The following is a 21,482-nucleotide window of genomic DNA, read 5'->3' as shown; positions in this document are numbered from 1 at the left end:
ATACATGTATCACAAATACTGCCTGTTTCCTTTTTGTAACATAGTATATCCTGTACTATGTGGTGTATGTGACATTTTCAATGACTTGGTATAATAAAGGTATATTAGGGTGTGAAAAATGTCTTTATTCTGTTTGTTTCACAATGTTTAGAGCTAAAATATATTCATAAAGTGAGGTTAAAAAGCTCAAAACTCACAATAGTCACAATAGCTCAGTCCATCAGAAGATGACTTGTATCTCTGAGGTTATAAATTCTAATCTTACAATCTCTTAAAAAAGAAAAGAAAAAGGTCAGTCAGGGATTTTAGAGGAAACACTTTTCATAATGTTTATCAAATTGAGAGAGTAGTTGCAGCAGAAAATAATATTTTTATGGTCAAGCAGCATTTAAAAGGTGAGACAAGATGACAATAGATATGTCACAATAATAATAATAACAACAACAAAAGTAAATGTTAAATCGTTAAATTGAAATGAATTTAAATCCGTGTTATTTTCTTGTTAGGAGTCCTCGAGTCTTCTCACCTTTCCACTGACATCACATCATACTACCATCCTCGCTGCCCGTCTGTCCAATCAGAGGCCGGGGGCAGGACCAGCACCGGCGCGGCTGTTTCATGAGCGGATAGCGTGAGCTCTGCTCACTGTCACGTCGCTCCTGATTGGCTGGTGTAACTGCGAATCCTCCACTGTCTGTGTCTCCTCTTAGAAAAAGTAGTAATTCAGCCACAAGTTATCATGACTTATGAAAGGTAACACTTTGATTTGACTGAACAGATTATTACTATTTTTTATTATTATTATAACTCTATAATAGTGTCCTTTCGCCATTACCTTAAACTTCACCTATTTTTATTATTATTATTATTATTATTATTATTTTTTTTTTTTTTAAATCCATAAAGATGTGGACCTTCCTGGGAATAGCGAGTTTCACGTACCTGTATAAGAAGTCGGACACCGTGTGGAGCCTTGCCCACAGGGAGCTGCTTGTGGCCGCAGTGGTGTTCCTCACAGCCGGGCTCATACTCTCCTACATCAGATACTGTCAGGAGCACAAACTGCGGCTCCGTCAGCTCCTCACTTTCCCTCTGAGTCTCCTCTCCTTTGTCCCCGTCATCAACCACTTCATCCCCCAAACCTCAGCACAGAGGAGCGGCAGTCATCCAGAGGAGACATGCAGGAAGGTAAGACACTTTTAATCCACAGGAGACTTCTGCACAGTGAATAATTGAATAATAATTATAATGAATTGATTTCATTGTATAACAGTAATTTATTGTATGATTAATGGTTTGTTTTCAAGTCTATTGGGTCTTATGTTATGTATGCCTGTCTTTATAAATAAAGTTGGATTGGATTGGATAGGTGTTTATTGTTTCAGGGCTGCAACGATTAATCGAGGTCTGAAAACACATTGATTATTTGATTCACTGAGAAAATATTCAATCTCAAATGACCTTGGGGCCAATGGGCGTCTAGTCTGTTCAGTAGCAGGTGGACAATATGATCTTAAAATGATGACATCACAATAAAGATAAACTTGATATTTCACTGAAATTCAGAGTAAAGGTGCTTGTTTTGATATGGAATGGTGTAAACTTCATATTTATGATGCAAAATGAATCTATTAATATGAAAAACAGAGCTAAAATGTAAAATTATGTAAATTATAATGTGGTATAACCGTAATTAAAACACCAAACAAGCTGATATACTAATCAGTAGTTGCAGCTCAATATTGTTTATAATGTTAAATATCTGATTAAAAAATGTAATGAAACAGCTTTAATTGTAATGGGCATAATCAATAATCTCTCATCAGTAAAAGTGAGGTCGTTTATTCATCATCAGAGGGAAATTTGGGTGTTTAAGTAGCAAAGTAAAGGCATACATAAGGTAAAAACAAACAGTAACAAGGCAATAAATGGTCTGCTTTGTCAACAAGAACTCAATACTGACTGTATTTGATTTGAAATATGAGGGACTGTGACCAAATGATACAATGTAAGAAGGATAAGAATGATCTATTAGCTGTGATACTGTTGTATTACTGTTATAGACAGAGATAATAATGGAGATGAATATGCTACTGTTTCTCATTTGGGAATGAAGTGGAAGGTTTGGTCTGGTTCAACGTGGGGCCTCTCGGGTCCCTTTTGCCTGGTGATGCCTTACTCCCTTGAAACACCTCTGTTCTTTGCTGCAGTGTAAAAACAAAACAAAAAACAGACGATGATGTTCTTCTTCTCTTGTTTCCAGAGCCGGAGAATAAGGAAAAGAGCAGATGCAGAGATCTCTACTGCCACAGGAAGTGCCTCAGCCAGTGGCTCCACAGTGGATCAGGATCCTGATGTGGTGGTAGTTGGGGCCGGAGTCCTGGGATCGGCAATCGCAGCTGTGCTGGCGCGGGACGGCAGGAAGGTGACCGTGGTAGAGAGAGATCTGAAGGAGCCTGACAGAATCGTCGGGGAGCTGCTGCAGCCCGGAGGATACACGGCGCTGAAAGAGCTGGGCCTGCAAGGTCAGTGACAGAGTCAGGGAGTGAAACTGTGTCCTGGTGCTCCAGACCCTGGAAATTGTTGTTGTTTTGGTGTGAAGTGGGGCGGTGCTAAAATGGGAAAGGTGACATCACATCATCTCTTTGCACCAATCAAGAGGAGCCATTATTTGAGAGAGAGAAACTGGTGACTCTTGTTTCTGTCATGGTCCATCGACAGTCAAATCTGACGCACAAAGGAAAAGCAGCTGAGATGAAGTTTGTACGTTTAAAAACAAACACAAACGTGATCAATTTGTGAACTTCAACACTAATACTCAGTAGTTGAAATGAGATCTTTTCATTATCACCGCTTGTCACTACACTATTGTACTTTTCTAAAAATGGTCAGTGTTTAATAGAGAGTATATAATAATAGAATTATATTTGAAACAAACCTCAAATCCTTGTCTGAACTGGAATTGGAACTTTGAAAAACTGGCTCTCTAAATTGTCCAAATGACAAATGATTTCAGTGCGAGCAAATAAAAATACACTTTCCTTCCTCAACGTGTCCAAAAACATGTATGAGAGTTTTAATTTGAGATTAGAATGATCACATTGTACAAAAACACCTTATTTTATATTTAAATATTCACAATACAGCAATATTTTCTTCCCATTATGTTTATTTTTCAAAATGCCTGAGGTTTTAATGAACTTGCCAATCATTGATCACTTTAAAACTTTATTTAAAATTAAAGTAGAGATGCTATATGTCCCTATGTAACAAGCTTATAGCGAATGTGACAATGTGGAATAAGATCTTTTTGTATTTGAATGATGCTGAAGTTGATAAACTGTAAGTGTAAAGGATTATTTTGAGGCTACAGTAGCTTATTACGCTCTCTCCAGCTCGTGTTGTAGACTCTTGACATTTGTTCCTTTTCACACACGCTGACTGAATAATGAATGAAGGCTCTGAAACAGTAACCTGTCGCGTGTGCTTGGCCTCGATCAGGGTCATTGGAGGGTTTGGACGCTCACGAGGTGAAAGGCTACGTGATCCATGACCTAGGGAGCAGCACCGAGGTGGAGCTTTCTTACCCACAGCAGGAGGAGAACATCAAGAGTGGCTGGGCGTTCCATCACGGTCGATTCATCATGGGCCTGAGGAGAGCTGCCCTCGCCGAGCCAAAGTGAGTCCACTCGTTAATGGGATGGATACATACATTCATACCTCGTTCATGTTTGACATCCAGGTCATCCTCAGTAGTTTGATCTTTCATCCAAGACGTGTCTTCAGTTCAAAACTGAAGTTTTTCTTTGGTGTTTCAATTCAGAAGAACTGACCAGTTGTCTACAGCTACTACCAGTCTTGTATAAAGTACTTTAAAGGGATACTTGAGTAAAAGTACAAGTATGTTACCAGAAAACGACTTTGGTAGAAGTTGAAGTTGAGCTTTTTATAATATTGCTTAAGTAAAAGTCTTGACGTATATGACATTTACTGTACTGTAAGGTTGTGGGTTCAATTCCTGGCTCTGCTAGTCTATATGTGTCCTTGAGACACTTAACCCCATGTTGCAGCGTGTGTGAATGGATGAATGGCAAAACTGTAGTGTAAAGCAGCTCATCGAGACTATAAAAGCTCTATATAAATACAGACCCTTACCAACTCTTCTTATTCTGATTTTATTTGGCAGTAACAAAGATAGATATAGGAAATATAGTCGACTAAAAGTAAAAGTTGCTAGTAAAGTACAAATATGTGAATGTTGTACTTAAGTACAGTAACAAAGTATTTGTGCTTTGTTACATTACAACAAGGACTAGACATTTAATTTAATAAAAGTGAACTGGCTTCTTCAACTTAAACCCAGGATCACAACCTAATCTTTAATTATCTAACAGTTTATAGCAATAACAATTATTGATATGAACTGATTTTGAAACATTATTGGCCAAATCATCGTGTACTCTAATGCAAATATCAGTGGTTGGTTCAGTAAACCACTGCGATATTTGTTTTTAAGAAAAGTCACAGACAGTCACAGTCTTGATAGTTTAAAGCATTCTCTATGTTTGTTCTCGGTCTGTTTACTCTTCATGTTCTTCCTGTCTTGCTGTATTCTCAGTCTGTCTTTTTGCGCCCCCCAGTGTCACATTCGTAGAAGGCACCGTGACCAGTTTGCAGGAGGAGGACGGCAGCATCACGGGAGTCCGGTACAAGGACAAAGAAACCGAAGAGATCAAGGTGAGGACAGGAAACTGTGCCGCATGTACAGAACCTTAATACCTCGTGTTTAAAGCACAAAATGTAAGGATGACGATGATGATGATGATGACGGTGTAAACTTGTGTCCTGGTAGGAAATCTGCGCAGCGCTGACTGTGGTGGCGGACGGCTGCTTCTCCAAATTCAGAAAGAGTCTGGTCTCAGGGAAAGCTCGCGTCTCCTCTCACTTTGTCGGATGCCTGATGAAGGTAAAGAGAACATCATCAGCCAAATGGGAAGAATTTGTTTCTTCATACAAGAGTAAACTAAATATCTTCTGAGTATTTTACCATTTTCTCACTATTCAGCAAATTATGCAAATGCATAATTCATAGTATCATAAAGAAAAGAAAGAGAATTACATTAAATAAGGTTAAAATAGGTCAGTAATGATACAATAATACAATAAATAAATAAAAACTGTGACAGTTGTATGTAATTTAGCATATAATGTGTCCAGTTTTCCTTCTTTCTCTCTTTATTTGATATATAAATGAGTTTGAAACATAAGATTATAACAGAAGCTATGATTCTTCAAAGACATGGCCTTATTCATTCATGAAATTATAGTTTTTTTAAAATTAATCTCTATAAAGGTATACATTCTGTTTGATTTGATCCACAGAGATGTAACGGTCAAGGTACCAAAGTATAATCCGTATTTCTGACAAAACTGGAAGTGAAAGTGGTATGTAACAACCTCAAACGGATTATCATACACTATTATAGGCTACCATTCTCTTTCTACAGCCATGTATGGTTCACATTTATTTTAGTTAAGTGAAACTATAACAGCTGGTTGTTTTGGGAGAACGTGATACATAATTATTATTATTTTAGCGGAGTGTGTGAATGCACATTGTGGAAAACTTTTATTAATTACATTCCATTCCCTGCCTAAATAAAGAGCATCTATAAAATCCCCAACAGAGGTCCCCATCACGCACAGTCAAGACTGACACGGCTTCAAATCACAATAATAGTGTTCATTGAAAATGAGAACTTGTGAAGTTATGACTTCAGTGCTGATGTTTAGCCACAGGGTGGCGCAGTTATTACATGAAGACTAGAACTGAGCTGCGATTGGGAGGTGCTTATTTCAGCCAAGAGGAGCAGGTAGTTTTAATGGAGAGCTGTGATCACAGCCAAATATGACAAGAGATGAGGCCAGAGCTGGCCCAAGGCATAAGCAAACTAAGCGGCTGCTTAAGGCCCCGTGACCACCAGGGGGCCCCAAGAGCAATTAATCAAAAAAAAAATAATTCAATCATTATTTTTTTGTGTGTGAGTGATGACACAAAAAAGCAGCAAAACGCAGTGAATTTAAGTTGAGACTGTATTTGGAGTGAAAACACAGCTGAGCAGCCCAGTGTGTGTGTGTGTGTGTGTGTGTCAGTCCAGCAGGTGGCAGCATTTCCTACAGGTGGTGTTTTTTTTTTTCTCTGTTTTAGCAAAAATGTTTTGAAATAACAACAATTTCAGCTGCCATTTTTCTTTTATTTGTCCAGCGATGACATGAACGTTGATTAATTACAGGTGGAGCTGCTCCTGCATAAAGACACACTGATTTAAAAGCCTTTGTGTACTTTCCATGACTTGATACATTCCACTCCTCCCCTCTTGAGTCGATCTATTTGGAATGTTCCACTTCCTTTGTCGGAGGCGGAGCTTCTTCTACGCAGAGACAGAAACGGGAAGAGGACGAGGAGCAGCGGGAACAAACATGGGGACAGCCGTGTGGTAACTGCAGTTTAATAATGACCCACACATTTCTTAGATTCCCTGTTGACGCTCTGTTCACACCTGCTGTTCACATCCGACCCCAGGTGTTCAGATTACACCTGCTAATGCTAACGTGACGTCACTGCTCCGCAGCAAACACACATTCAAATATGAACTTTCCTACTATAGTATGTCATCAAAAACGTTAAAATATAAATTCACCACATGTCCTCAAAGAACTGTCCAAAACGTCAAAGAATGTCCTCAACAAAAAATGTCAATACACCATTGAAATTGTTCAGAATGACTATCTAGTCCAGTAGCAGGTTAGCTGCCGCTAATGTGACGTCACTGCTCCACAGCAAACGTGTTTTCAAAAAACTGACTTAGTGTCAAATATATAATTATATAGTATGATGTCAACAACTGCCTCATACTGTCAAAAAGTGTCCTATTACAGTATGTCGTAAAAAACGTATATTATTTAGTAAACTAGCCAATTATAAACTGTCAAAAATGTCACTATACCATTAAAACTGTTAAGAATGAGTATGTAGTCTGGCCAGTGGGGGGAAGGTTAGGTAAAAAAACAAACAAACTGTTAAGCAGTGGTTAAGTAGAAATTCAAAATAAAAATGTCCATGTTGATATGGACCAATATATAGTTGACAATAAAAAGGTGTTCATGTATTTTCCCTCACATTTCTTCACTCATTTACTGCAGTGAGCACATTTAAACACTTTAAAGTGGACACTGCTTTTTCTCATCATGTCCTCTGACTGAACATCTGCAAACAGCTGCAGTTAAAGGCACAGTTCATGTGTTTTCAAGCATGGTTGAATGAGCCATGAGCCATGATGACTTTACAGTGAAGAGTAAAAAGAGGCTTTTCGGCAGCGCTGTCTGTAAATACATCAGAATCCTCTGTTAAATATTGAGATTTTACAAATGTTTACAGGATTTTTAAAGTCTTTGTAACTGATCTACAGCTTTGGTTGGACCAGGACCAGGAGCAAGGAGCCAGAAGCCAGGAGCCAGGAGCCAGGACCAGGACCAGGAGGAGGACGAGGAGCAGCGGGGACAGGTGTATGGTAACTGCTGCTTAAATATGATCCGCACATTTCTTAGATGTTCTGTTGACGCTCTGTTCACACCTGCTGTTAACATCCGACCTGAGGGATCCGATCACAGGTGTTCAGGTTACACCTGCTAATGCTAATGCTAATGTGACTTCACTGCTCCACATGTAAACACACACACCTTTCATTTCATTTCTTTTCACATACAAATGATGTTGTTTTCTGATTGTTACAGAAAGACAAAGAATCCAGGAAATGTTAATGTTATTATTTTCTCTATTAATCGAGTATTTGTTTGGGCCGGAAAATTCTTTCACTCTTTCACCTGTGATTTCATCACCTCACACGGACGTTAACAGCACTTGTCAACAGAGCCTCTGTTTAATGTGTTCACATCATTTTTACATTGTTAACATGTGAAAACTGTGGACGAGTCAAAGTGGCAACATTCAATTAATAAATACACCATTAAATAATGACAAAATGTGTCTCACATTCATTCACATTGGAATTAAATACATACACGTCTTATTAAATGTGTCAATCATTCAAATACCAAATTCATTTAATGTAAAAAAAACAAACGTATAGAATTACTTAAATACTATTTAATGAATTATTTCATGATTTACTGCAACACAGGACCATGAAATAATTCATTAAATAGTGAAGAATTTGTATATGTTTTTTACGTCAAATGAATTTGGTATTTTAATGAATGAACGTCACATTTAATAATGAGACATTTATGTATTTAATTCCAATGTGAATGAATGAATGTGAGAGACATTTGAGTCATCATTTAATGGTGTATTTATTGATTGAATGTTGCCACTTTGACTCGTCCATAGTTTTCACTTGTTAACAATGTAAAAATGATGTTAACACATTAATTTACACAGAAGTCTAATTCATGTGCTCATCGTTTTTAAGCAGCAGTTACTGGACACCTGGACCCAACTGTGTGGTCAACAGTCCAGGGAGTGAACCCCTATCAATTTTTTTTGTCTTTTCATGGCTTTTTTTTGGGCCAAAAAATGTCAAATAAAATGGTATAACCCCCTCCTTTCAGCTCTGTTGGGGGCCGGGGGAGCACAGCCCAGCCCCAACCCCCCACCACTACAGTGAGGGCGCGCGTAGTTTGGCCCCGGCGCCGGGGCCAGGTATTAGGAACGTGCTGGATTTGAACCAGCCACGGCCGAACTGGCACAACCTTGCGGTTGCGAACAAATCCACCACACCACGAACCCTACCGATTATTTGGAGAAGCTCTTGGTGGTTTTCAGTCTTCACTTTGGCTGTGGAACCTTAAACGTTCAAGTATAAAGGAATTGAACCGTCAACGTCAGGACTGAAAGGCAGCGCTCTAACCAGCTGAGCCAACTGTCCACACTCTTTCTTGGGTTTTCTTGGTGGTTTTCAGTCTTCACTTTGGCTGTGGAACCTTAAACGTTCAAGTATAAAGGAATTGAACCGTCAACGTCAGGACTGAAAGGCAGCTCTCTAACCAGCTGAGCTAACTGTCCACACTCTTATTCAGGTTTTCTCATACCAATTCACTCTCTGTGTTGAATATTGTGCGGTAAAAAAGTTGCTTCGTCCAAGATTGGAACCCTTGACCTCAGGAACTCTAGTCTTTGACTAAACCACGTGAGCTATTTCTCCTCACGTAGAATCTCTTAAACGTTGGACGTCTTTCAATAACAGATGACCCAAAAATGCCAAAAAAAAGGTCACACTGCTGAAGTATTTAAGAATGTTAGTGCGGGATGCTGGGCTACACAGCTGGTGTAGTGGTTAGTGCTCTTGCCTTTGCAACAAGAAGACCTGGGTTCGAGACCCAATTGGAACAGGAATCTGTGTGCATGTTTTAGAGACAGACAACCATTTCACTCTCACACCTTTAGAAGTCATTCAATAGTAGATTACCGATGGCTTCACAGACCTCAGCCTGATTGACCAGGTTTGTTGGTCAATTTAGAGTGACCAATTAACTTAATCCCCAAATTGCATGTTCTTGGACTGTGGGAGGAAGCCGTAGAACCTGGAGAAAACCCACGCACACATGGGGACAACATGCAGAAAAATCCTTGTTCCAAGTGGGGCTTGAACCCAGGTCCTCCTGCTTCATAGGTAAGAGCACTAACCACTACACCAACCATGTAGCCCATGTTTTGGGACAGACTTTCTTAAATATTCCATCAGTCTGACGTTTTTTTTCAAGTCGTGGGTTCTATTATTTAAAGACTTCCAAATTGTGCAAAAAAAGCATACAAGGACGTATAGCTCATGTGGTTAAGTGAGCAACCGGAGTTCCAATGGTCAAGGGTTCGAATCTTACTCGCCGTCGGGAAATTTACCTAACCCACCTATTGCATGTTTTGAATGGACTGGTGAACAGTCCAGGGTGTACCCCGCCTATCACACTATGACAGCTGAGCTTAGCACAGCACCCCCGTGATCTACAAATCGGTAGATGATTGATGGACTATGGGAGGAAGCCAGAGAACCCGGAGAAAAGCCACGCACGCACGGGGAGAACATGAAAAACTCCACAGAGAAAGATTCCTGTTCCAATTGGGTCTCGAACCCAGGTCTTCTTGTTGCAAAGGCAAGAGCACTAACCACTACACCAGCTGTGTAGCCCAGCATCCCGCACTAACATTCTTAAATACTTCAGCAGTGTGACCTTTTTTTTGGCATTTTTGGGTCATCTGTTATTGAAAGACGTCCAACGTTTAAGTGATTCTACGTGAGGAGAAATAGCTCACGTGGTTTAGTCAAAGACTAGAGTTCCTGAGGTCAAGGGTTCCAATCTTGGACGAAGCAACTTTTTTACCGCACAATATTCAACACAGAGAGTGAATTGGTATGAGAAAACCTGAATAAGAGTGTGGACAGTTAGCTCAGCTGGTTAGAGAGCTGAACGTTTAAGGTTCCACAGCCAAAGTGAAGACTGAAAACCACCAAGAAAACCCAAGAAAGAGTGTGGACAGTTGGCTCAGCTGGTTAGAGCGCTGCCTTTCAGTCCTGACGTTGACGGTTCAATTCCTTTATACTTGAACGTTTAAGGTTCCACAGCCAAAGTGAAGACTGAAAACCACCAAGAGCTTCTCCAAATAATCGGTAGGGTTCGTGGTGTGGTGGATTTGTTCGCAACCGCAAGGTTGTGCCAGTTCGGCCGTGGCTGGTTCAAATCCAGCACGTTCCTAATACCTGGCCCCGGCGCCGGGGCCAAACTACGCGCGCCCTCACTGTAGTGGTGGGGGGTTGGGGCTGGGCTGTGCTCCCCCGGCCCCCAACAGAGCTGAAAGGAGGGGGTTATACCATTTTATTTGACATTTTTTGGCCCAAAAAAAAGCCATGAAAAGACAAAAAAAATTGATAGGGGTTCACTCCCTGGACTGTTGACCACACAGTTGGGTCCAGGTGTCCAGTAACTGCTGCTTAAAAACGATGAGCACATGAATTAGACTTCTGTGTAAATTAATGTGTTAACATCATTTTTACATTGTTAACAAGTGAAAACTATGGACGAGTCAAAGTGGCAACATTCAATCAATAAATACACCATTAAATGATGACTCAAATGTCTCTCACATTCATTCATTCACATTGGAATTAAATACATAAATGTCTCATTATTAAATGTGACGTTCATTCATTAAAATACCAAATTCATTTGACGTAAAAAACATATACAAATTCTTCACTATTTAATGAATTATTTCATGGTCCTGTGTTGCAGTAAATCATGAAATAATTCATTAAATAGTATTTAAGTAATTCTATACGTTTGTTTTTTTTACATTAAATGAATTTGGTATTTGAATGATTGACACATTTAATAAGACGTGTATGTATTTAATTCCAATGTGAATGAATGTGAGACACATTTTGTCATTATTTAATGGTGTATTTATTAATTGAATGTTGCCACTTTGACTCGTCCACAGTTTTCACATGTTAACAATGTAAAAATGATGTGAACACATTAAACAGAGGCTCTGTTGACAAGTGCTGTTAACGTCCGTGTGAGGTGATGAAATCACAGGTGAAAGAGTGAAAGAATTTTCCGGCCCAAACAAATACTCGATTAATAGAGAAAATAATAACATTAACATTTCCTGGATTCTTTGTCTTTCTGTAACAATCAGAAAACAACATCATTTGTATGTGAAAAGAAATGAAATGAAAGGTGTGTGTGTTTACATGTGGAGCAGTGAAGTCACATTAGCATTAGCATTAGCAGGTGTAACCTGAACACCTGTGATCGGATCCCTCAGGTCGGATGTTAACAGCAGGTGTGAACAGAGCGTCAACAGAACATCTAAGAAATGTGCGGATCATATTTAAGCAGCAGTTACCATACACCTGTCCCCGCTGCTCCTCGTCCTCCTCCTGGTCCTGGTCCTGGCTCCTGGCTCCTGGCTTCTGGCTCCTTGCTCCTGGTCCTGGTCCAACCAAAGCTGTAGATCAGTTACAAAGACTTTAAAAATCCTGTAAACATTTGTAAAATCTCAATATTTAACAGAGGATTCTGATGTATTTACAGACAGCGCTGCCGAAAAGCCTCTTTTTACTCTTCACTGTAAAGTCATCATGGCTCATGGCTCATTCAACCATGCTTGAAAACACATGAACTGTGCCTTTAACTGCAGCTGTTTGCAGATGTTCAGTCAGAGGACATGATGAGAAAAAGCAGTGTCCACTTTAAAGTGTTTAAATGTGCTCACTGCAGTAAATGAGTGAAGAAATGTGAGGGAAAATACATGAACACCTTTTTATTGTCAACTATATATTGGTCCATATCAACATGGACATTTTTATTTTGAATTTCTACTTAACCACTGCTTAACAGTTTGTTTGTTTTTTTACCTAACCTTCCCCCCACTGGCCAGACTACATACTCATTCTTAACAGTTTTAATGGTATAGTGACATTTTTGACAGTTTATAATTGGCTAGTTTACTAAATAATATACGTTTTTTACGACATACTGTAATAGGACACTTTTTGACAGTATGAGGCAGTTGTTGACATCATACTATATAATTATATATTTGACACTAAGTCAGTTTTTTGAAAACACGTTTGCTGTGGAGCAGTGACGTCACATTAGCGGCAGCTAACCTGCTACTGGACTAGATAGTCATTCTGAACAATTTCAATGGTGTATTGACATTTTTTGTTGAGGACATTCTTTGACGTTTTGGACAGTTCTTTGAGGACATGTGGTGAATTTATATTTTAACGTTTTTGATGACATACTATAGTAGGAAAGTTCATATTTGAATGTGTGTTTGCTGCGGAGCAGTGACGTCACGTTAGCATTAGCAGGTGTAATCTGAACACCTGGGGTCGGATGTGAACAGCAGGTGTGAACAGAGCGTCAACAGGGAATCTAAGAAATGTGTGGGTCATTATTAAACTGCAGTTACCACACGGCTGTCCCCATGTTTGTTCCCGCTGCTCCTCGTCCTCTTCCCGTTTCTGTCTCTGCGTAGAAGAAGCTCCGCCTCCGACAAAGGAAGTGGAACATTCCAAATAGATCGACTCAAGAGGGGAGGAGTGGAATGTATCAAGTCATGGAAAGTACACAAAGGCTTTTAAATCAGTGTGTCTTTATGCAGGAGCAGCTCCACCTGTAATTAATCAACGTTCATGTCATCGCTGGACAAATAAAAGAAAAATGGCAGCTGAAATTGTTGTTATTTCAAAACATTTTTGCTAAAACAGAGAAAAAAAAAAACACCACCTGTAGGAAATGCTGCCACCTGCTGGACTGACACACACACACACACACACACACACACACACTGGGCTGCTCAGCTGTGTTTTCACTCCAAATACAGTCTCAACTTAAATTCACTGCGTTTTGCTGCTTTTTTGTGTCATCACTCACACACAAAAAAATAATAATTGAATTATTATTTTTTTGGATTAATTGCTCTTGGGGCCCCCTGGTGGTCACGGGGCCTTAAGCAGCCGCTTAGTTTGCTTATGCCTTGGGCCAGCTCTGGCCTCATCTCTTGTCATATTTGGCTGTGATCACAGCTCTCCATTAAAACTACCTGCTCCTCTTGGCTGAAATAAGCAGCTCGCGATCGCAGCTCAGTTCTAGTCTTCATGTAATAACTGCGCCACCCTGTGGCTAAACATCAGCACTGAAGTCATAACTTCACAAGTTCTCATTTTCAATGAACACTATTATTGTGATTTGAAGCCGTGTCAGTCTTGACTGTGCGTGATGGGAACCTCTGTTGGGGACTTTATAGATGCTCTTTATTTAGGCAGGGAATGGAATGGAATTCGGGTAAAAGTTTTCCACAATGTGCATTCACACACTCCGCTAAAATAATAATAATTATGTATCACGTTCTCCCAAAACAACCAGCTGTTATAGTTTCACTTAAAATAAATGTGAACCATACATGGCTGTAGAAAGAGAATGGTAGCATATAATAGTGTATGATAATGCGTTTACTTTATTATGCATAATAATAAGTTAGCACGCTACTTTTATTTTGAGGGTGTTACATGCCACTTTCGCTTCCGGTCTGTCTGCCGTCATATTAATAAATGAGAAACGAAAAAAGCAATTTGCAAAAAACAAATCTGGTTTTGTTTTTTCGTTCGTTTTTTGAAGATGAGAGCAAAATTTATTTTTCCGTATTTGGTTCAATACAAAAAAGGGGGCGCTGTTTCCGTATTTTTGTATTTTGGTTTTGTCAGAAATACGGATTATACTTTGGTACCCTGACTAAATACAGCTAGTTTCACCAATATTTGTATTTAAATAGATTTATAATATATTAAAATAGAATCAAAATATAAAATACTGCACAATACACAATTAAATACAGTAAAAAAATTATAAAAAGTGTTCAAAATAGACCATTAAATACAGTGAAAAAAAGACAACAAAACTGTGCAGTTAATAATAACCACAGTAAAAAAAACATCCTTGAATAAGTCACTCAAACGTGCAATGAAAAGCAGTTATTATAGACATATAAACATCACGTCAGTGTCAACATGCGGCATGTATCTTGCAAGTTTTCCACACTGTGGTTATTGACAGTGGTAACCATGGTAATTAAAACTAATACAGTAACTTTCACCATCGGGAATTTTACTATAGTTTCCATGAAACATCTTAAGGTGAGGAGGACATAACAATTTTTCCAGAAAAGTGCTTTAACAGTCGTCTGTCCTACATGTCCCAGATCCAAGATACAAAATAAAACATTTCGAATACTAAATGATATCATTTCAACATAAAAGTCAGAGAAGCTGCAGTCAAGACAGAAGCAGTGACTTCTCTCATTCATCCCTGCTTCTCTCTCTCAGGACTGTCCTCAGTTTAAAGACAACCACGCTGAGCTGGTGCTGGCCGACCCCAGCCCGGTGCTCATCTACCAGATCTCCTCGTCACAGACCAGAGTGCTGGTGGACATCAGGGGCGAGATGCCACGCGACCTCTCCGGCTACATGAGTGAGAAGATACACCCACAGCTGCCAGGTACAGCACGTTCACACCTCATTTAAATTTAATAAAAGCAAAGGTTCAGTTAAATTGTGATGGAGCATTTACACAACAACAGTAACTATGCCTTTTGGAAGGATGAGATTACAATTGTTTCCAACATGTATGCATTAGATTTCTTAATTTGCACATTAGATAAAACAATTGAAAATAAAAGACTTAACCCTTTCACACTGAGCGTGTCGCAGACAACACGTTCAGTGCATCTTGCATTACCGTAATTAAACGTCGGTTTCTGAAAGCTGAGAAGTTGCATGTCAAATTATTACGGTAATGTCACTCGTGCTGTTGCAGGAAGCCGGAGAATCAGCATCTTTGTCGCCAGAGAGGAGAGAGTTAGAAAAACACCTAAAAAACATAGTTTCCATTTTTTGGGAGACAAAAACTCAAACTAATGTTATCTTAAATATGTTTTATACTGTTCAAAATTAACACGGAAAATCTGATGTTCATGTACAACAGTGTTTCTTTTTTTTTTTTTTTTTTAAACTTTTTGTTTTTCTTCATTTTAAATTAATACACTATTTTAACATTAACTATTTTAATATTGAATTAAAATAGCACTTATTCACGGGACATTTTCTGGCCCTTTATGGTTAAACATGCTTTTATATACAGTTTACATACATTTTAAAGAGTTTGGAGTATATTGCACCTTGCCGTTTTTTTCCTTTATAAAATTCCAGAATTCACTATTGATCCATAAACAAATAAAACAGACACTTCTGTGGCCAGAGAAGGTCACAGGTGGTCACAGGTTTGTTTTTTTGTGGTTTAAAAAGCATTTATTTGAGGAACACAGTCTTGGGGATGATCACAGGTGGCAGCTGCACCTGAAGGGTTTGACATTCACGGTGCGCTCTGCTATTCAGCTGAAATATCAAAGGTAAAGTATGAGACAGAGGTCCAGCTGACGCAGTGTCAGCGGAGTCAGTCACACTGATGTGCTGATAAACGTACATTCAGGCCACAATAGACCAAAAAAGCCGAGGACCTGTAGGGATTTTTGTTTTTTTGTTGCAGCTGAGTGATCGACCACCTGTGCTCCTTCTCTTTTCCCTCCTTCTTGCAGAGCATTTAAAGGAGCCTTTCATGGTGGCGCTGCAGAATGATCGACTCAGATCCATGCCCGCCAGCTTCCTCCCGCCCTCCCCCGTCAATAAACCAGGTACTGAAGTGTTATCGACTGCGTCCGTTGTTGTTTCAGGCGACCGGAGGGAAGCTATTCAACTGACTCCAGCACATGTAATGCACTTCTGTCAAAGGAGTGGATCAATGTGGACACGGATGTGTGTTAAAACAAAGCTAAACGGTTCACTGTTTGTCCGCTAACTTGCTATCAGTCTGTGTTTGAAGGTGAGATTAAGAGCGCAGCGTCAGGGATACATTTCCAATTGAAACGGCCTTTAGAGACGACTGCAGAACAGAAATGTGTAACCTTACATTAACCCTTAGTGTTCTGTGCCACTTGAACATCCCATTACCGTGGGAATAAGAGACAACTTGTTGTTGAGTCAAAGTCATTTTAGATCGCATATTTTGTTTTAAAAAAACTGGGAGTCACGATAATTGTGTAGCAGTCACAAAAATAGACAGATTTGAACATTTTTGATTACTTTTTGCTCAGGTGTGTTTATGTAGTTGCTGAGATGAAAGATTGCCAATAGGAAGTGCTTAAAAAAAAGAATAAAAGACACTCTGTGTTGCACTCTCTTATATTCCCTGTATATACACACCTTAACATAGTCATGGAAAAATGCTGTTGTGTAAATTGTGTAAACTAGAGCTGCAACTAATGATTATTTTCATGATCGATTAATCGTTTGGTCCATAAAATGTTGATCGGTGTTCGTCAAACCAGGAAATGAAGATGTTCTCGAATGTCTTGTTTTGTCCACAAACCAAAATGATTTACTTTTAATGATTTATTTTTTATCCAGAGCAAAGAACTGAAGAAAACACTCACATTTAAGAAGCTTAAACAATCGGAAATCTTGTTTTAATCCTGAAAAAAGTTTTGAACCGATTCATTGATGATCAAAATAGTTGTCGATTAATTTAGTAATCGATGTATTGTTTCAGCTCTAGAGTAAACATGTTTTTTAACTGCTGGAACACTGTCCCAACCAGCCAGATGTAATGCATTTCTTAAACCTGTGTGTGTGGTAAATCTCGTGAAGCTTACATGTCTTCTGGATGCGTCGTGTGCTCTCCTCAGGCGTTCTGCTCCTGGGCGACGCGTACAACATGAGGCATCCTCTGACGGGAGGCGGCATGAGCGTGGCTCTCAACGACGTCCGCATCTGGAGGAACCTGCTCAGTCACATCCCCGATCTGTACGACGACAGAAACATGTTGCAGGTGAAGGTGTTCGATGATTAGTGATGAGTTCATGAATCAAATGCTTATTCAAACACACATGAAAACACTTCAGTTGTTTCTCTTCAGGCTGGTGTATAATATTAACCTGCTTTTTACTTCTTCTTCTTCTTCACAATAGGCAAAGAAAAAATTCCACTGGGAGCGAAAGTCATCACATTCCTTTGTGGTGAATGTTTTGGCTCAGGCTCTGTACGAGCTGTTCGCAGCCACTGACGGTGAGTACCAAAACAAAAAGCTGCCATGAGATGAAATGATAATAACAATAATGGTGGCTGAGATTCTCACCGTGTCGCTTTGCGTGAACTAGATTCTCTTCACGAGCTGAGGAAAGCCTGTTTCCAGTATTTCAAGCTGGGCGGAGAGTGCGTCGCCGGACCTATTGGACTTCTCTCAGTGTGAGTTTCAAATAATCTCCTATGTGATGAACAGAAAAAGAAAATTCTATTATTTACTAATTTGGGGAAATTAGCCGTGCATCTCGGCAGTTAACTGTTAACTGTGGCACAACGGTTGAATCCTTATTTCTAGACAAGGTAATGGACCGTTTCATTTCAGATCATCTGCTTTACCATCTCTGCTATAATGTCCGGTTAGTCCCCCCCCCCCCCATAAACGCACGGTGGAACGAAACAAGACATCAAAACAATAATTCCCATGATCCCTTACTGCTCCCCGATGTCATCAAACTAGGTGTTTGGTTGATGTTTACAAATTAGAGAGCCCTAGTAGCAGAATTGACATACTGTGACTTTACTGAGGTCACATGGAAAGGCTGGCTGACATAACCGTCTGCACAATAGGCTGCCGAGGCTGACGCTGCTGAAGCAGAGACAAAAGCGGGACAACGGTGACAGAATCCTGGATAAATGACTTTGAAAGTGCAGACAAAACTCAACAGTTCCTCTGCAGACAATGACGGCCTGTGTTTGTCAGGCCAGAGTTTTGATGAGAGCGACAAAACTTATTTGTTCTTATGCATTTCAGGGCATTTACGCACTTACCAACCGTACACTTTGTAGAGCTTGCAAATGCCTTTAAAAAAAGGATGTTTTGTGTGATTGCATTTGAAGTGAAAATGACTAAACTCTAAGTTAAGATGGAAACTAAATTTAAAAATTGCATTGTATCAGAAACAACTTTAAAAAGTGTGTGTTTCAATCCCGGGGGTTAAATTATGGAACGGTGTAATTAAAAGCAAAGTAAAAACATAAATCAGTACAAATTTGAAGTAAATATAAGCAGTTAAATCCAGTAATGGCGATGTTTAAAGCCAGAAATGTTGTGTATCAAGAAAATTATATGAATTGCATATTGTGTAAATACTTGGAAAGAAGGTAAAGTAGTGAGTTTATACTTCTGCTACTCCTTTTCATGAAAATGTTTGAAATAAACTAAATTAAAAAGAAAAAGGATAGGTTCCCCAGACTTACAGATTCTAGTTTAACTGAATAACATTGTGATTTTGTATGCATTTTTTATTTATTTTTTTAAATCAGGCTGACACCCAGACCCATGAGCCTTATCGGACACTTCTTCGCCGTGGCTCTGTACGCAATCTACGTCAACTTCAAGCGCGAGTCGTGGTTGACCAAACCTCGGGCTTTATATAAGAGTGGAGCCATCCTGTACCGAGCCTGCACAGTCATGTTTCCGCTCATCTACTCTGAACTCAAGTACCTGGTGTACTGAAGAGAATCCGGACTCAGCCTCACTGTAACGTCTCAACACATGAACGACTTTGCTGGAAGCGAAACCTGGGACAAAAACACAAACTGGTATTTGGTGATTCTTTGTGTGTTTGCCTTCTTGCTGTTGCCATCCAAAACATATTTTTGCTACAGAGGATTTTCTACGCTGTACCACTGTCTGCCTTACTTTAAAGGGATCCCTCACTACCTGTAATGACATTTTAAATCTGAAGCACATAAAAGCAAAAGCAAGCTCTTACCACAACAGTCACAAGTTGACATTTCCAGCCTTGCATTGCTAAGCAAATTGCCTGCAGCACTTTTTCAAACTCATTATTTCATGTTTGGAGGTGGTTTCCTCTGCCTTCCTATTGTTGTGTCTTTGCACACCTTGTGTTTTCAAACTCTCTTGGTTTCCATGCTGACAGTGCACTTAAATATGACAAAACAATCATCCCCCGGAATCCAAGAATGGTCACTGTGCCTCACTGGTCCTGCTGCAAGTCAGCAAAGACCTGACGCAGTACTGTACGTCGCTCGAGGGAGATTTGAGCGGAACCTGAGTCAGACGACATAAAAGCTCGTGTCAGCAGATGACGCCGGAGTGTTGTTGCTTCACTTCAGCTGATGGAGACAAGGAGCTGCTGCTGAAACTGTCATGTTCACACGTGCTTGATTAGCCTTTAAATAAATGACATGACATAACGTTAATTCACGGTTTTTTAATTATTATTTTTAACAGCAGACTTTGCTGTATAATCTCCAGAATCACAAGAGAAGAAGAGTCAGCTGCTGGTCAAGAAGTACCATGTTATTGTGATTTAACTGACTTGACTCTACCATGAGATGGCGCTCACTCACAGTGAAAGGAGTTTGCAGTGAGGCCTCACTCGGATCACTTTCATGAACATTTTTGTCTCTCAATAAACTGGATTAAATCACTGTCCTGTGCTTTTATTTTGAAGGTCAAAAGAATCGAGCATTATACTTGCTACACTGGGATCAGAATTACCTTCACATGGATGTGTTTGGGTTTTATCAAAATATTTATGGCATTGAATGATGTACAGTGACAATAAGATCCTATTTGTTGTCACAGCTGTATATATAGGTTTTCTTCCTGATAAAACATAGCACTTTTAACTTCTTTTAACTCTACACATATACATTATTTTATTGTTTGCTGCTTGTAGCTTCATCTGAGGATGTTTATCACATAACACAGCAGTGCCTACAATATGAACATCAGCATGTGTCAGTCGATGACATTCCCTTTGTTTTCTGCTTAAGAAATTGGTTTGCATTTCAAAACAGGTCTGAGGACACATTAGAAATCTCAAATGTGTCAAAAGTCACTGCTTTGGAATAAGATAAAATTCCACCCGTGTGAGCAGCTGCAGTTCATGTGCTCACCTTCGAGCTGTGGTGTCAGACTTCAGGATGTGATTGAGAACTTGGAACTGTAGAGGGCAGCTGGAATTCATTTACTTTCAGTGATTGACGGGCAAACGAAGTGCCATTTTAATTTCTTTTAGTTTAAGCCTTTAGTGTTGCACTCTAAGTGATACTATTTAAAAACACATCACAAAATTCAATCATATCCCAGGTTACAACAATTAATTCCTCTTTATTGTTATTTATACATCACTGATACATTGTATTCTGGTGAAATAATTGGAAGAATTATCCATATTATTCTTTGTGACTCTCCACAAGGACACAAATACTGGTGTGGAAGACCAGAAAGAGGGGAGGAGTGTAAGTACTGGACATACAATGTCATGTGGCCATCAGCGCTCAGTCTACCTTCATACCTACCTGAACCTACGGAGACTCAGTTGACGGCACATAATGAGGGGAGACACCGAAACCTTCTGCTGTGTGCTCAACCGTGCTCAACCAACCACCCCCACCCCCCTGCCTTCCTACATCAGCGTCCTCGTCCGACGCGCAGAGCGTCAGGGCAAACCCTCATTGATATTGGTAGCAGCAAGCTTTCTACTAACAGTTAACATCGTAATGATCTAAACAAAAACAAAGAAACTACTGTACAGCTACTGCTAAGAGAATCTAGGAACCTGGTTTTAACGCTTTTACACCAGATTAAAGTGCTAGAAGCAACCCACCAATCCACACTTTTATTATATATATATATATTTATATATATTTATATAGCATTATGTGTTTCATATAGACATATATGTGCGTGTGCACGTACATATATGTATATACAAGGAACTATTTTAACATTAATTTACAAGGTAATATACATTATATTGTAACAGCTGAAATATCAGCACAAAT

General features: G+C 39.5%; 1 protein-coding gene across 1 annotated transcript; it reads left to right on the top strand.

Annotated features, from left to right (window-relative positions):
• The first annotated feature begins 390 nt into the window (after positions 1-390).
• On the top strand, positions 391-20,120 carry sqlea (squalene epoxidase a). The gene is made up of 12 exons (XM_058648086.1): positions 391-753; positions 907-1,188; positions 2,264-2,525; positions 3,502-3,679; positions 4,641-4,737; positions 4,853-4,966; positions 14,913-15,084; positions 16,181-16,276; positions 17,327-17,469; positions 17,609-17,705; positions 17,798-17,885; positions 18,987-20,120. The coding sequence occupies exons 2-12, from the start codon at positions 907-909 to the stop codon at positions 19,177-19,179; spliced, it is 1,722 nt and encodes a 573-aa protein (XP_058504069.1). The 5' UTR covers positions 391-753; the 3' UTR covers positions 19,180-20,120.
• Positions 20,121-21,482: the final 1,362 nt, after the last annotated feature.

Source organism: Solea solea, chromosome 13 (genome assembly GCF_958295425.1).
Source record: "Solea solea chromosome 13, fSolSol10.1, whole genome shotgun sequence".
Classification (NCBI taxonomy): domain Eukaryota; kingdom Metazoa; phylum Chordata; class Actinopteri; order Pleuronectiformes; family Soleidae; genus Solea; species Solea solea.
Note: the sequence above shows the minus strand (reverse complement) of the source record. Positions and strands in the feature narration are given on the sequence as shown.